The 13,736-nt window shown below is 47.2% G+C and overlaps 1 protein-coding gene across 4 annotated transcripts; it reads left to right on the forward strand.

The window, feature by feature from the left end:
- Positions 1-6,109: 6,109 nt before the first annotated feature.
- On the forward strand, positions 6,110-10,555 carry LOC124685044 (pre-mRNA splicing factor SR-like 1). Of its 4 annotated transcripts, XM_047219326.1 has the most exons (6): positions 6,116-6,205; positions 6,458-6,758; positions 6,863-6,943; positions 8,346-8,417; positions 9,577-10,310; positions 10,386-10,555. In XM_047219326.1, the coding sequence occupies exons 2-6, from the start codon at positions 6,471-6,473 to the stop codon at positions 10,453-10,455; spliced, it is 1,245 nt and encodes a 414-aa protein (XP_047075282.1). In that variant the 5' UTR covers positions 6,116-6,205; positions 6,458-6,470; the 3' UTR covers positions 10,456-10,555. The 4 variants fall into 4 exon arrangements, 2 of the variants coding, with proteins under 2 accessions (XP_047075283.1, XP_047075282.1); XR_006997260.1 differs by lacking the exon at positions 10,386-10,555 and having other exon boundaries at positions 6,110-6,205; positions 6,458-6,762; positions 9,577-9,621; XR_006997259.1 differs by lacking the exon at positions 10,386-10,555 and having other exon boundaries at positions 6,114-6,205; positions 8,346-8,670; positions 9,577-9,688.
- Positions 10,556-13,736: the final 3,181 nt, after the last annotated feature.

Here is a 13,736-nt window from a genome sequence, read left to right on the forward strand (position 1 = left end):
GTGGGGCCCCCTGGCTCCCCTCTCGTCCTTCTCCGGTGCTCTGGAAGCTTCCGGGAATTATAAGGTCCTCGGTCTTGATTTCGTCCGATTCAGAAAATATTTCTTTACTAGGATTTCCGAAACCAAAAACAGCGAGAAAACGAGCAAGCGGCCTTTCGGCATCTCGTCAATAGGTTAGTTCCGGAAAACGCATAATAATGACATATAATGTGTATAAAACATGTAGGTATCATCAATAAAGTAGCATGGAACATAAGAAATTATAGATACGTTTGGGACGTATCAGTGATCTTCATCAAGGTTGAGTTGGGCAAGTTCAAGTTGAGCATCTCGGGAGGATCATATGCTTGAAGCTTGCTGTCCACTTGGTGATAATGGACATGTGAAGATGTGCATCAATGGAGCTTTCCCATCATAGTGTATGGGGGAGCATTTTTGAGTCTTCACGAAGCAACAATGATCAAGTGAGGCATTCCGGCTTGAGTGGAGCTTGAAGAGTTATCATCAAGATCAAGCGGGATGCGCAAGGCAAAGGTATGACCTTGATAGGTTTTCCTTTTACCGGTCTCAAGGTGGTTGATGGGAGACCGGATTATAGGATAGATAGCCGCACTATCGAGAGGGGCTTTCAGTTGGGTAACTTGATCACATCGTCTTAGGGAGCTCAATCCTTTGCATACTTTGCATATCCCTATTGCTTCTTAGTGTTTCTCTGTGAGAGGTTCTTGAGCTTGTTGCTAGCTTTACAACAAGCCCAAGTTCATCAAAAAACGGAATCTGCATGCATCTTCTATTGCGTTTTCGAGTTTGGACGTCTTCACCGTTTCTTGACGGTGGGAGACTCCCTCTCTAAAAACATCTAAAAATATCATGTGAGGAGTCTCCATATTTTATTGTTATCTTTCCAACAAAATTGGTTTCATGTCAATCGGGGTCCGGACACAAAAGCTATCACAGTTTTTGTATAACATGTTTTCCTGCTGGCCTGGTTTCTCGCCCGGCGTGACCGGCTGTCCCACCGGATGGCCCGGTTCCAACCGGCCCCCGGACCGGTGCCGGCCGGGGCCATGTTCCCGTAAGACATAGAAGGGTCCCGGTCATGGCCCGGTCACAGGCCCGGTCTGGACCGGCCTGGTCCGGTCATACGCCCGGTCCGACCGGGCTGTGGACCGGACGGCTCGGCGTCAACTGGCTCCTGCGCTGGTGACATCCGGAGGCTATTACTGCACGACAAATCCTGCCCCGGTCAAGGCCCGGTCCTAGCTCGTCTTGGACCGGAAGGCCCGGTCCCTGGCCCAGTCTGACCGGCACCTGGTCCGGACGGCCCGGCCCCAAGCCTAGTTAACCGGCCTCCTCGACTGTGCTGAGCTGAAACTCACCCAACGGTTATATTTCTCCCTAGACTATAAATAGGCCTTCTTCCCCCTTGGGCTAAGTAAGTTCTTCCACTCTCTCTCCTCCATTGTTGACTTTGAAGAACTTGCCCTATCTCTTGATCCCCCCCATGATTCTTGCTCATTCTTGGGGGATCTAAGAGAGGAGATCTAGATCTACAATCCCCACCAATCCATCTCTCCTCTAAGTGAGGGGAACCCTTTGGATCTAGATATTGGAGTCATTTGTTGATTTCCTCTTTATTCTTCCTCTCTAATCTCATCCTAGCATTTGTTGCTTTGGTGAGATTTGAGTGTGAAGGAGTTGAACACCTCTAGTGTTCTTGCTTTGCATCATTGCATAGTGTTGAGCTCTCCACCACGATTAGTTCGAGTGAGAGACTGTGAGCTTGTTACTCTTGGAGGGAGACCTCCTAGTTGGCTTGGCGGTTGGTGCTCCGGTGATCTCTTCAAGGAAGATTGTGAAGAGGCCCGGGTTCTCCTTCGTGGAGCTTGTGAAGTGGTTGTGGAGCTTGCCATCTCCAGAGTGGAGGAAAAGCTAACCATAAGGAAAGGGCCATTATCCTTCGTGGGTTTGGCTCGGAGAAGAAGGTGAGCCTTCGTGGTGTTGGGGAATCCTTCGTGGAACCTCCACCTCTCCAAAAGTGACGTACCTTCTTGCAAAGGAAGAGAACACAGGAATACATCTTCGTCTCCGCGTGCCTCGGTTATTTCTATACCCGAGCTTACTTTGCTTGTGATAGCCATCGAGCTTGAAGTATCTATTGTATCTTGCTATCACTTGTTGTTCATATATATTGTGCCTATCTTGCTTAGCTCTAGTTGTTGTTGTTGCACTTAGTTGAGCCTAGCATATTTAGGGTTTATGCTTGTAGAATAAACATAGTTTAATTCCGCATTCTTACAAGCCAAATCCGTAAGAGTTTCTTAAACGCATATTCACCCCCTCTAGGCGACATCTCGTCCTTTCAGTTAGGGGCAAGCCCCACCCGTACCGTCCGCCCGTACCACCTGCGGGTGCGTTCCCGAGGTCAAACCCTATAAAAGTCGTGAAGGGAATGACGCCGAAAAGCGAGTCATTCGTCGCCAAACAGAGCCACCATTCACCAGATCCATCTGCACCACACCGAAGGAGATCCATCACCATAGTTCATCCATTCCATCTCCCATCTCCTCCATAGCCATAGCCATCACCATTGTAACAACGATCTCCTTGAGAATTGGCGACCATTGTAAGAATATTGTGATTTCAATCTAAGTATTTGCACAATGATTTCTATCTTTGTATTTGATCTTGATATTATGTGTGAGTAGTCCTCACGGGCTGCGGGTTGGGGTGAAACCTCGCAGCGTTCATGTGCATCTAATCTTATGTTATGTGTAAGGATTGAATAGGAGTTTTGCATCTTGTATCCTTGTCTCCTTGCATCGTCTTGATGATCTGCAGGTACCCATATCATTCGAGTCAATCAAGGGAAGAGGTGGGATGAGTGGAGAACGGCGAGCTATCGCGAAACCTCTGAGTCAGAAAGGGGAAAGTAACGCTACATGTTTAGTGATTCATTCGGGATCATAGCACAATCATCTAGCTTAAAGCTTTGGTCGGTATCCAAAACTTAATAACTGTTGTTGCTTGCGGGTGTAAGGACAGTGGTTGCACCATTAGGATCTTGTCACCTATGGCTTGAGGGGCAAGAGTATTTACGGATGTGCTACTCACAAATATCGTATCTCTATTTTATTTGTTACACATATGTGCTTTAATTATATATGTATGCATACCTTCAGGTGAAACCTTAACCCTGGCCTATTTCCATCATTGAACACAGCCCCCTTAAAAGTAAACTAGATAGGTCCGGTAACTAAAGATAAAGTACACTAGCAAGTCTTGTAGACATTTCCTTCACACCATTTAGCAGTGCTTCCCAAGGTTCAATTAAACCTAGGTCTTCTCGGGAAAAAGCTTATCATACTACAATCCGTAATCCGGATTGAAGGTATCAACGACCTTCTGAGCTTTGCTGCGGAATTCCACAGCGGCGGCGCCCACCTCTCCAACGTCAACCAGGATTTTATTGCGCTCCTCCCCAAGACCATGGACGGGTCACTGCGGATGGTTTTAGCCCCATCTCGCTTCAGAACTGCTCCAACAGTTCATCGAGCAACTTGTCGCCTTTGAGCAGTCTGGCTTCATTGTTGGACGCTGCAACATTACCGACAACTTCTTGTACGCGCTGCAGAGCTCGCGTAGTGCTATCTCATCCGTGATGCCCCGACTATCGTCCTCAAGCTGGACTTGAAGTAGGCATTCGACTCCGTGAACTAGTGCTCCCTCGACGCTATCCTTGAGGCTCGTAGCTTCGGCTCGTTGTTTTGCACCTGAATTCACGAGCTTTTGACCCCGGGGAAGGCTGCCGTTATGCTCAATGGTGTCCCGGGGAGGTGGATGGAGAGCAAGATATGACTTGCGCTAGGGTGACCCACTGTCACCCTACGTTTACCAGATCGTAGTCGGGCTCCTGTGATAGCTGGTCACTACCGGCTTTCGCTTGCTCCACCCCCTCGTCGATGACCTCCCTTTCCCCGTGATCCAGTATGCCGACGACACTCTGATCCTTGTGCGAGCAACTCGGTCCGAAGTGTCGCTCCTCAAGACGGCAGGACACCTTCTCTTCCGCGACCGGGCTCACTATCAACTACCACAAGAGCACGTTTGTGTCCATCCGTGTGCCCACCGATGATGCTGCTTCTCTTGCTGTGTTTTTTGGGTGTTCCATCTCGACGTTCCCCCAAACATACTTAGGCTTGCCACTATCATACAACAAGCTACCCGCCAACGCGCTAGACTTCCTCGCTAAGAAAATTGCGGCGCGTATCCCTAGCTGGCAACTACGCTCTCTTGACCCTGGTAGCAGGCTGACACTCACCACCTTCGTGCTCTCTGCGCTGCCGTCGTTTTCCATGTCAGCCCTGCCCATCCCAAAGGGCACACTAGTCCGGATGGACGACCTCGTCGCTCAATGTTCTGGAATGCTTCTGCCACCTGCTCCGGTGGAGATTGCTTGGTGTCATGGGAAACTGCCTTTTGGCTCTGTTCCGAGGGTGGCCTGGGCCTGATTGATCTTGGGACGCAAAACACATGTCTGCTACTCAAGAGTGTCTATCGACTGCTCACGGGCGAGAGAAATCCATGGACTGTGTGGATCTGGCAATGGTACTTCCGGGGGGGGGGGGGGGGGGCCTCGTCCCGCGACACCTCTTTGGAGAAGCTTCGCGGATCTCATCCCTCTCCTTAGGTCGATCACCTATGTGAGAGTGGGGGATGGCAGCACAACCTCCTTCTGGATGGATAACTGGACCTCTGCGGGCGTACTTCATGTCGCTCTTCCCTCTGCGTTCTCCCACTGCCTGGATGTGGAAGCGTTGGTTGCTGCTGGTACGCGCACGAGTGCCGCCACCCTTGCCTATCTCGATCGCATTTCTCCCGTCGTTGCGGTGGACTTCGCCATGCTTGAAGATGCCCTCGCGCACCACCGTCCGACAACTATGATGTACAAACATGCGCTCGTTGGGGGCGCGCCCACATGTTTCAAGACAAGCGATGTGTACCGCCTCCTTCACAACTCGGGTTGCGGCCCACCTCTCCATGAACTGAACTGGACACTTTTGTGTCGGTCCTGGTCAAGGTCTTCATCTGTATCTCGAGGCATCGTAGGACGCGGACTAGGGCACGCTTGTGCCGTCTGGGCATCTTGTAGTCATCGGATTGCCCCTTCTGCCCCGGTGCTGCTGAGGATGTGGGTCACCCTGTTCGTCGCCTGCCCACGTCAGCTCCAAATCTGGAGGTGTGCATCCGTGGATCCCCGGGTTGGGTCACACTGCACGGTGGATGACATGGTAGAAGCCTTCTCCGACGCCCACTCGGGCTGGCCGCTCACGCTCCGTATGACTACGGCCGCTCTCCTTCTCTAGATCACTTGGAAGACGCGAAACCTCATGGTCGTCGATGGTATCAACACAACCACCGTTGAGTTCTTCGCATCCGTGCAGGACCACCTCGCACTCTTGCTTGTCAGGGCGCCGCGCCGCATTGACTGTGTTCCCCTTGTTGCTTGGCGTGCTTCCCTATCCCCGTGACCCCTCTTGTGTTCCCGGATGTTGCCGGGGCTTGAATCCTTCTTGTAATTCTCTGTTTCCCATGAAAATTAATGAAAAGTTTGAGATGGGCTCTTCGTCCTCCTTTGCCAAAATGTTGAACCAAACACGTCCTCCGTCTTTGCCTTCTAGCCACGTGTACAAGAACGAACAGACGTGTCTTGGCGAAATAGGCCGTGTCGCCGGAGGTGCTCTAGGTCATGTACCGTTGCGTCATGCCACATATACATCCTATGGGCCGCCATGCAGAGCCCGTTTATCCGTGTGGAGAAAAAACAACTCGGGCCTTGGCGAAATGGGCCGTGGGGCTGGAGATGCCCAGGTCCACGCATATACATCTAGTGGGCCGCCAAGCAGGGCCTGTTTATCCGCCTGGTTAAAAACAACTTGGGCTAGCGTGCGGGCCGTTGACTCGGTGGATCCAATAACGGACGGCCACGATACGGGCTCTGCTGCTCAGTCGGTAGACTTGTCCTCGCCGCCCGCTAACCCCAGCCAGCCACCAGCTTCCTCTTCCTCCTGCCCTTCCCACCCTACCAAATCCCCAATCCGTCCCCGACCTCGCCGGGAGCCCCGTCTCCTCCGCGCCGCCACCGTCGCCGTGCCCTCCCCGGCCCGCCCCTAGCTTCGCTCGCCTCCAGCTGACAACCCAACAGGTAACCTTCCGATCCCAGCGCGAAAGTCTAGATCTTGACGCGATAGAACAAAAATCGAATCTTGGCTCCCCCCATCGCTGCGCCGCAAGTCCGGCCCGGACTAAAATTTCGCCATCTCCCGTCGAGAAAGCGCCCGTTTCCTTTTCGTTTCTTTAGAGATGCCCTGTAGCCCTACTGCGTTTATGGCATAACCTAGCAGAAAGATTTAGGCTATCCCTCCTGGCTGATGAGCCTGCCTGACTTTTGATTCAGAGCGTGCGGCGAAATGGAGATACAGACGTCCGGGAGGCCCATCGAGGTGCTCATGGAGAAGGTGCTGTCCATGAACATCACCTCCTCGGACTACTTCAAGGAGCTCTACAAGATCAAGACCTACCACGAGGTCATCGACGAGATCTACCACCAGGTCGACCACGTCGAGCCCTGGATGACGGGCAACTGCCGCGGCCCGTCCACCGCATTCTGCCTCCTCTACAAGCTATTCACCATGAAGCTCACCATGAACCAGATGCACGGGCTGCTCAAGCACCCCGATTCCCCTTACATCAGAGCTGTAAGTAAGGAACCTTCTTTTCTTGCTTTCACATAATGTGTGTATGTATTCTTATAAAATGTTTCCTTGTAGCTCAGGTGATAATAGTTATTTTTCTACTGCAGATTGGGTTTCTCTACTTGCGTTACGCTGCGGACCCAAAGACCTTATGGACTTGGTATGAGCCTTACATTGAGGATGATGAGGTATTGTTTCTTTTCTGTTTGCTCTCTGCTTCTCTTGCATTTGTTTAGCCATAAGTTAAGCAGCGATATGCTATTGTTTCTTTTGTGTTAGCTCTCTGCTTCTGTTGCATTTGGTTGAAAATAAGTTAAGCAGCGATATGACATATTGTAGCTGCGACTTTTTTTTTGTTGAAGATCTTTTGTTTTTGTTGTGCTTGTGCACCTGCTTTAGTTAAGGACAACACTTGTGCAAACCGGAACTATATGGTAAACACATATTGCATTAACACGATGCTTGCGATCAGTTAGCAATGTGCTGCAGATATTATTGCGTTATTTGGGATGTTACATGTCATAATTAACTGTACACTCTAAACCGTCCTTTACTTCACCAGATGATTCATATTGTACGTAGTGATATTCATTCATCCAGCTATAGGTTGGCAATCTCATGTACAACGAACTTCTTTTTGTACGTGTAAGCAGACAAGGCTTCTTAATAACTTATTTATAAACTGCTAAAGTTAACTTAGGAGCTCGTTCGTTCATGAGTAGTTGCTGAGTGTTGTCAATTGATGGTTTGTATGGACATGCAGCATATTGAGTTTGATAAATTGATTATGGATACCATTACGACTTTGCCTAATCAGCATTTGATGCACACAACACTTTATTTTAAAAACGGTAGAATCAATATCTGTTTCGCATCACGAGTTTTTGTGGAAAACTTAAGTTCGTCCTCAATCCAAGGAGCTGATGTGTTTAGCTGCTCGTAGAAGCCATTTTTGAATTGTCTGTCATCTGGACAAAGGATCAGGATGACTGATTCACACCCTGGGAAAGAATAACACATGGCTGAAGCATCTAGTCTCACAGCACCATTTTATCTTTTATAGTTGGTGTTAGTTGTATTCTTGCTGTAGTAGGTTCGATTTTCGTGGCGTTGTGCGAAGCGTTTAGACCGATGAGTGTGTTATATTACTTTATGGTCTCTCTTCAATATGTTTTGTGGTGACCGATGCTCATTTGGATGTCCAGAAGTTCTCCTTAGCCACTCTCACCCTTCAAACCAAACAGCTGGCAACCATTTTTTTCAGTGGCTACCCCTAACCACTTGAGGATATCCCCTGAACCAAACAGCCCCGAAAAGATAGTGAGCTGATGAAAGCATGTTATCAGTAAGGCCAGGTCTATAGTTCTCGGAATCCACCATTCTTGTACTAGAGTTATTAGCACTTGTTAGTTGTTCCTTTTTCAAGACTTAACGATCTGCACATGTATAAACCCAATGCTTAGCCATGTGGATCAATCGATGCAAATAGTTTGCCTTGCCTATTCATAAGTGTTTCTAATAAAGTGGTTAATCCCTTTGCAGTTATTTTTAATGTACCATAGATCATTTACATAATATGTGCTCTTTCAGGAGTTCTCCCCTGGATCCAATGGCAAAATGACAACTATGGGCGTTTATGTGCGCGATGTCATCCTTGGTCAGGTATATCTCTTAAACTTTGCTCCTATTTCTTTCATTTGACGTAACTATACTGCAAGGCTGCTATTACAGTTATTTATAGTTACCCAACGACATCCAAGGGCTTACATGATTGACATACTATTTTCTGAACCTAAGTGCAATTACTGTTTCTTGAATCTCACCTGTTGATTTGGCATACTGAGCGGAAATTTCAATTGTGGAGTTGCTTTAAGAGGAGACATCATCTCTTCCACCAGTAACCACTTTGTATAAGGTTTGTCATGATATGTTACTTGAATGTTCTTTTCCCTTTTGCCACTAGTGTTTCATATTTTCAACTAGGTGAAGGATTCATTGCACATTAAAACGATGCGTGCTTTTGAGATGCTTTAATTTGTAGGCTGTGTCATCTTGTTTCTTTCTTGGTTCGAGATTCTATTATTTTCCTTTTCGTCCATGCTTTATGCTCTGGAAAAGATATTTGTGTGTATTTTACCAAGAGAATCAAATCCGTTTCCTTAAAGGAGAAAGGAGGTCCAGTGTGTAATAAGCATCTTATAACTGGAATCTGTTGAACTTTTTTCTAGGTCCTAGTCAGAGCATTCTGTTATATTATAGTCGGTAACTCTGACAAATTTTGACGAATGGATTAGCATCGTCCAATAGTTCATAGTTTTTATTGCCCATGCAAGCTAGCTGAAAATTAGTACCAGATTGACTTGCTAGTTTTTTGGTTGAGCCAAGACATTGGTGAAACTCTTTGGTTTCATGAGGTATCCTCAATGAACGAGGCGCAATGCAATAATGGTCATTTTGGCTAGTTTTGATTTTGGCAAACAAATCATTCCAATTTATTTTTTACGGTCACAGTTCATCTTCATGTCTGAATGTTAAAGAGCCACAATAGCTGAGAACACCTCAGTTCCAAGCCGACATGCTCGTATGCCAAACTCAACAGAGCAAATGAACCTAGTATTTTCTAGTATTCCCTCTGATTCATTTTACTTGACACTAGTATGGATGTACCTAGAACTAAAACATGTCTAGATACACCTGTATCAGAGGCAACTAATATGGATGTACTACTTTTCTGTGCCATTATTCTGATAATTTCCAGTTGAGAATATCATTCACACGTTTGGGAAACTAATTTTCCTTGTCATTCATTGTTTCTTGGCAGTACTACTTCGACAGTCTTCTTCCACGAGTGCCTCTCCTAATTTTGCGACAGGTCACTGCCCATCTTGAGAAGATGAAGCTCCCAACAAAACAGTCAGGAATCACTGGGGATTCTAGTCGCCTTGGTTCAGATGATACTGCCCGGAGGCCACCTTCGGTAAAGGCTTCTTTGTCTGTCTCTTTTGGTCAGCGTGCTCCGCACCGTGCATCCACAAGGGGCTCATCCCCAGTCCGAAAGACACTGCCATCTATACGTGAAAGGGAAAGGAGTCACGATGGTGGTAGTGCAAGATCTCCACCCAGGAAGCACCGGAGTCAAAGTCGTGAGCGTAGCCGTGACACTGAGAGGGACCGTTCAGATCGTGACCGTGGTAGGTACAAGGACAGGGAGCAAGGTCGGCAGAGCCGTGATGACAGAGACCGTGATTACCGCCGCTCAAGCTATTCAGAAAGGGATGTTGAGAGGCGAGGCCATGATAGGAGGGACAGGGACTCTGACCGAAATGGACGCTCCAGCGCCCGCAGAAGCAGGAGCAGGAGTCCAAGCCGCGGCAGAACCAATGGCGACAGCCATCGGTCTAGCCCGTTTGGTAAAGCACCAGAGTCATCCAACCTGGCAAAGCTGAAGGATCTGTATGGCGACGCAACAAATGCAAAGGACGATGCTGGCGATGATAGAGCTCGCAGGGATTCTGGAACCGAAGAGGTGATCAGATTGGGAGGTGCCAGGTGGAGGTGAGTAGGTGGCTGTCAACACCAGAAACCAGGAGATTCTGTTCTTGTTGTACTAACATTGCTCTATGCTGCCAGAGATACGCAACATATGATGGGATTATTCTCCCCTGAGCTGTCATGTCTAGGGAAATGTCAAATCTGTTAGGTAGCTAAGCAATTTAGTTGCAATGCAAGAGAAACATGTCATTATGGATAGAAAAGTTCTGTATCTGTTATGGTGTATGCATTGTGATCTCAAACCTTTACTTTGGTTCTCCTGTCTCTGATATGCAGCCCTACGTGTTGCATGCTTTGTTGTTTTAAATGAAATTGACAGGAAATGGCTCAATTTTCTACATGAAATTGAACATTCTCGTGTTTCAGAAGTAGATCTCAATGAGTTATTTTATTGTTTGCATACATAGAAGATACAATATTCAATATTTGTATATATAGAGAGATAAGGGGTTACGTTCTTGTTTATTCTTTCGATGCATTTGAAGATATAATGTTATTTGGCGGAGAGGTTCTTTCTTGTTAGCTCTTTCAATGCATACCTCGAAGTTATAAAGGGGTATTACATATGGGGAAAAGTTTCTACAGGCTTAATGAAATTTGATACAGGCTATGAACAAATAAAAGAACAACTGAAAGAAGAGTACCATAACCAGCTACGACCTAGACCGATCATGCTTCATTTCATTTTGTGGTGAGCCCACAGCAGCTGTGGCAATGCGACTTCCCTCGGGCAGGAGTTCAGCTTCGCTCTCCAGTTCTCATTGTCATCAGCGAAGACAGCCATGATCCAGTGTAGCCGATGGAGAGGCCACTGGGTGCTATACATCCCATGCAAACATGCACCGCACTGTTAGGTGGGATGCCATGCCATACATAGATTAGCTGGCCATTTGTAGACTCGGTTGCATCTGACGCTCACCGCTGCTCCAAAATTCAGGGATTAATACCTTGCAGGAAGACGATCGAACCGAACCTGTTTTGGCCTGCGCCGGGACGAGTGATCTGTCCTCCCCTTGCTGACCAAACTCTTGACCTGCAACAGAGGTTCCTGCTTTGCCAAAGTTAGGCACTGTATTCCTGAAGAGAAACAACATCGTATAAACATACAGCGCCCTCCTATTTTCAGTTGAGAACCGAATACCTGCATTAGTGCAGTTTGTGTAGTCTGAAGCTGGAAATAAGCGATGGAACGGTAGCAGACAGATGTCTACGCTTGTCCAGCCCTGCACCCACATACCTAACGTCTTCCCTGAACTCTCAGACATTCTGCATCAGATTTAAGCAGAAGTTCTCTCATAGAAACAGTGTCTTAGATCCCAAAGGAATGATAGTTATATATGTACAGGAGTAGTTTGCTAGAATTTTACCTGCTTGGTGCTGCAAAAATCACATGGGTTACACCGTGGGTACTGTTGTAAATATCAGCAGTGCCTCATGGTATGCAGCATAGTGTTTTTGTACCAGACTGGACTGCTGTTGGTAAAAAGTACATCAGCACTGAATGATGGTGAGATGCTAAATCCGGCTGTAACCAACTTCTTTCTCAGTGGCAGTTCTTCGAATTTGACTTCTCAAACTTTCAATCACGCCCCACCTATTTGATGCTACATTTACACTGATCAGGTGCAGATAAGGCATTTTAGCAGAAGGATTCGTGGCAATTAACTGACTCGCCGCATGCTCTGCCAACTTATCAGTGCCACTCAATTTGCAATTGCTCAGGAGTGAAGTCCATATCGCTGAATCAGGTTCAAATGGCATTGACTTTACTAACCGTTCAGCCTCCTGAAGCATGCCTCTCCTAGAAAATAGGTCTACCATGCAAGCATAGTGCGTTATGTTAGGTACAATGCCATAATCATGTGGCATCGCATTGAAGAAATGCTTTGCTTCATCCAAAAGGCTCATGTGATTACATGCAGACAGTACACCAAGAAATGTGATTTCATCAGGATCAACTTGTGCCTTCTTCATATTCTCAAACATTTCAATTGAATTCTGACCAAGACTATTGAATGCATATCCGTGAATTATCGTATTCCATGTAACCACATCTCTCTTAACCATCTGATCGAAAATACTTTGTGCTGTGATCATTTCCCCACATTTGGAATATAGGCTAATAAGTGAATTCTGAATTAGCAAACATAACTCGAGTCCAAGCTTGATAGCTGTGGCATGAAACATCTGACCATGAACCATCATAGAATGATGAGAAAAGCAGCTCATGAGGCTGGAGACAACTGACTCGCTTGGGCTTATATTTGATAATAGCATTCTCTTGTACAACTTAAGAGCATCACTAGCTAAATCATTCTGAGCAAGCCCGGTAATCAAACAGCTCCAAGTCACTGAATCATGAGCAGGCGACTCATTGAAGAGCTTGTAAGCTTCCGTAACCTTGCCTTGATGAAGAAAGCCAGCTATCATCACGTTATAAGTGACAACAGTCCTTTTGTGCATCCTATGGAAAAGGTCCAGTGCATCATCCAGATATCCTTCTTTCATGTAACCAAAGAGCAGAGTCGTGCAGCACATCACATCTTTCTTGGGAATACTATAGAACATACCCTGTGCCTTATCAAGATTTCCGTTGTCTATGAACCATGACATCAAAGCAGTAGCTGCTTCAACATTCTTCTCAGGCATCTTTGAGTATAGCTCACTAGCATCAGTAATTCTTCCATCTCTGATATATCCATTAATCATCGAGTTCCATGAGAACTTGTCTCTGTCAACCATGGAGTCAAAAAGTTTTCTAGCCTCATCAACCTTGTCCGCATAAATATAGCCAGATATGATGGAATTCCATGACCCAACATGCTTCCTGTCCATTTTATCAAATTCCAACCGCGCTTCTTCAATATCTAAGGTGTTACAGTACATTGCAACCATTGATGCCTCGATAATCAGGTCAAGAACGAATCCATACTTGACAGAAAACCCATGAATGCATCTGCCTCCTTGAATACTTTTCAGGCCAGCATAGGCGTTCACAACCATAACAAGAACTGCACTTGTCACTTCTTCCCCAACCCTCACCAAACTATTGAAAAGTTCAAGTGCCTCTCTGAATTTCTGATGGTGGACAAGTCCTCCTATCATGACACACCAGGACACAGAATTCTTCAAGGGCATCGAGGTAAACAGCTCCAACGCCAGGTCCACCTCATGCACCGTAATGTACCCTTTCACCATGGCCGTCCAGGACACAACATTGCGGGCGGGCATCCGGTCGAACACCCTGCGCGCATCATCCACCCGATGGTTCATCACGAGCCCTGATACCAGAGCATTCCACAGGGCCACATTCGGGCAGCCGACGCCGTCGAAGACCCGCTCCAGGCAACGGGAAACCCCGCAGTTGGCATACATCGTGATGAGCGAGGCGCCCACGAACACGCTGCCCGTGGAGCTGGATTTGAGAGC

The sequence above is a fragment of the Lolium rigidum genome, chromosome 1 (genome assembly GCF_022539505.1).
Source record: "Lolium rigidum isolate FL_2022 chromosome 1, APGP_CSIRO_Lrig_0.1, whole genome shotgun sequence".
NCBI lineage: Eukaryota > Viridiplantae > Streptophyta > Magnoliopsida > Poales > Poaceae > Lolium > Lolium rigidum.

What these genes read in the sequence shown, in the direction of transcription:
- LOC124685044 (XM_047219326.1), top strand. Translation starts at nt 6,471, where the DNA reads ATGGAGATACAGACGTCCGGGAGGCCCATCGAGGTGCTCATGGAGAAG. An exon ending in ATTCCCCTTACATCAGAGCT is followed by an intron (nt 6,759 to 6,862) that starts GTAAGTAAGGAA and finishes TTTCTACTGCAG; the next exon opens with ATTGGGTTTCTCTACTTGCG. An exon ending in CTTACATTGAGGATGATGAG is followed by an intron (nt 6,944 to 8,345) that starts GTATTGTTTCTT and finishes GTGCTCTTTCAG; the next exon opens with GAGTTCTCCCCTGGATCCAA.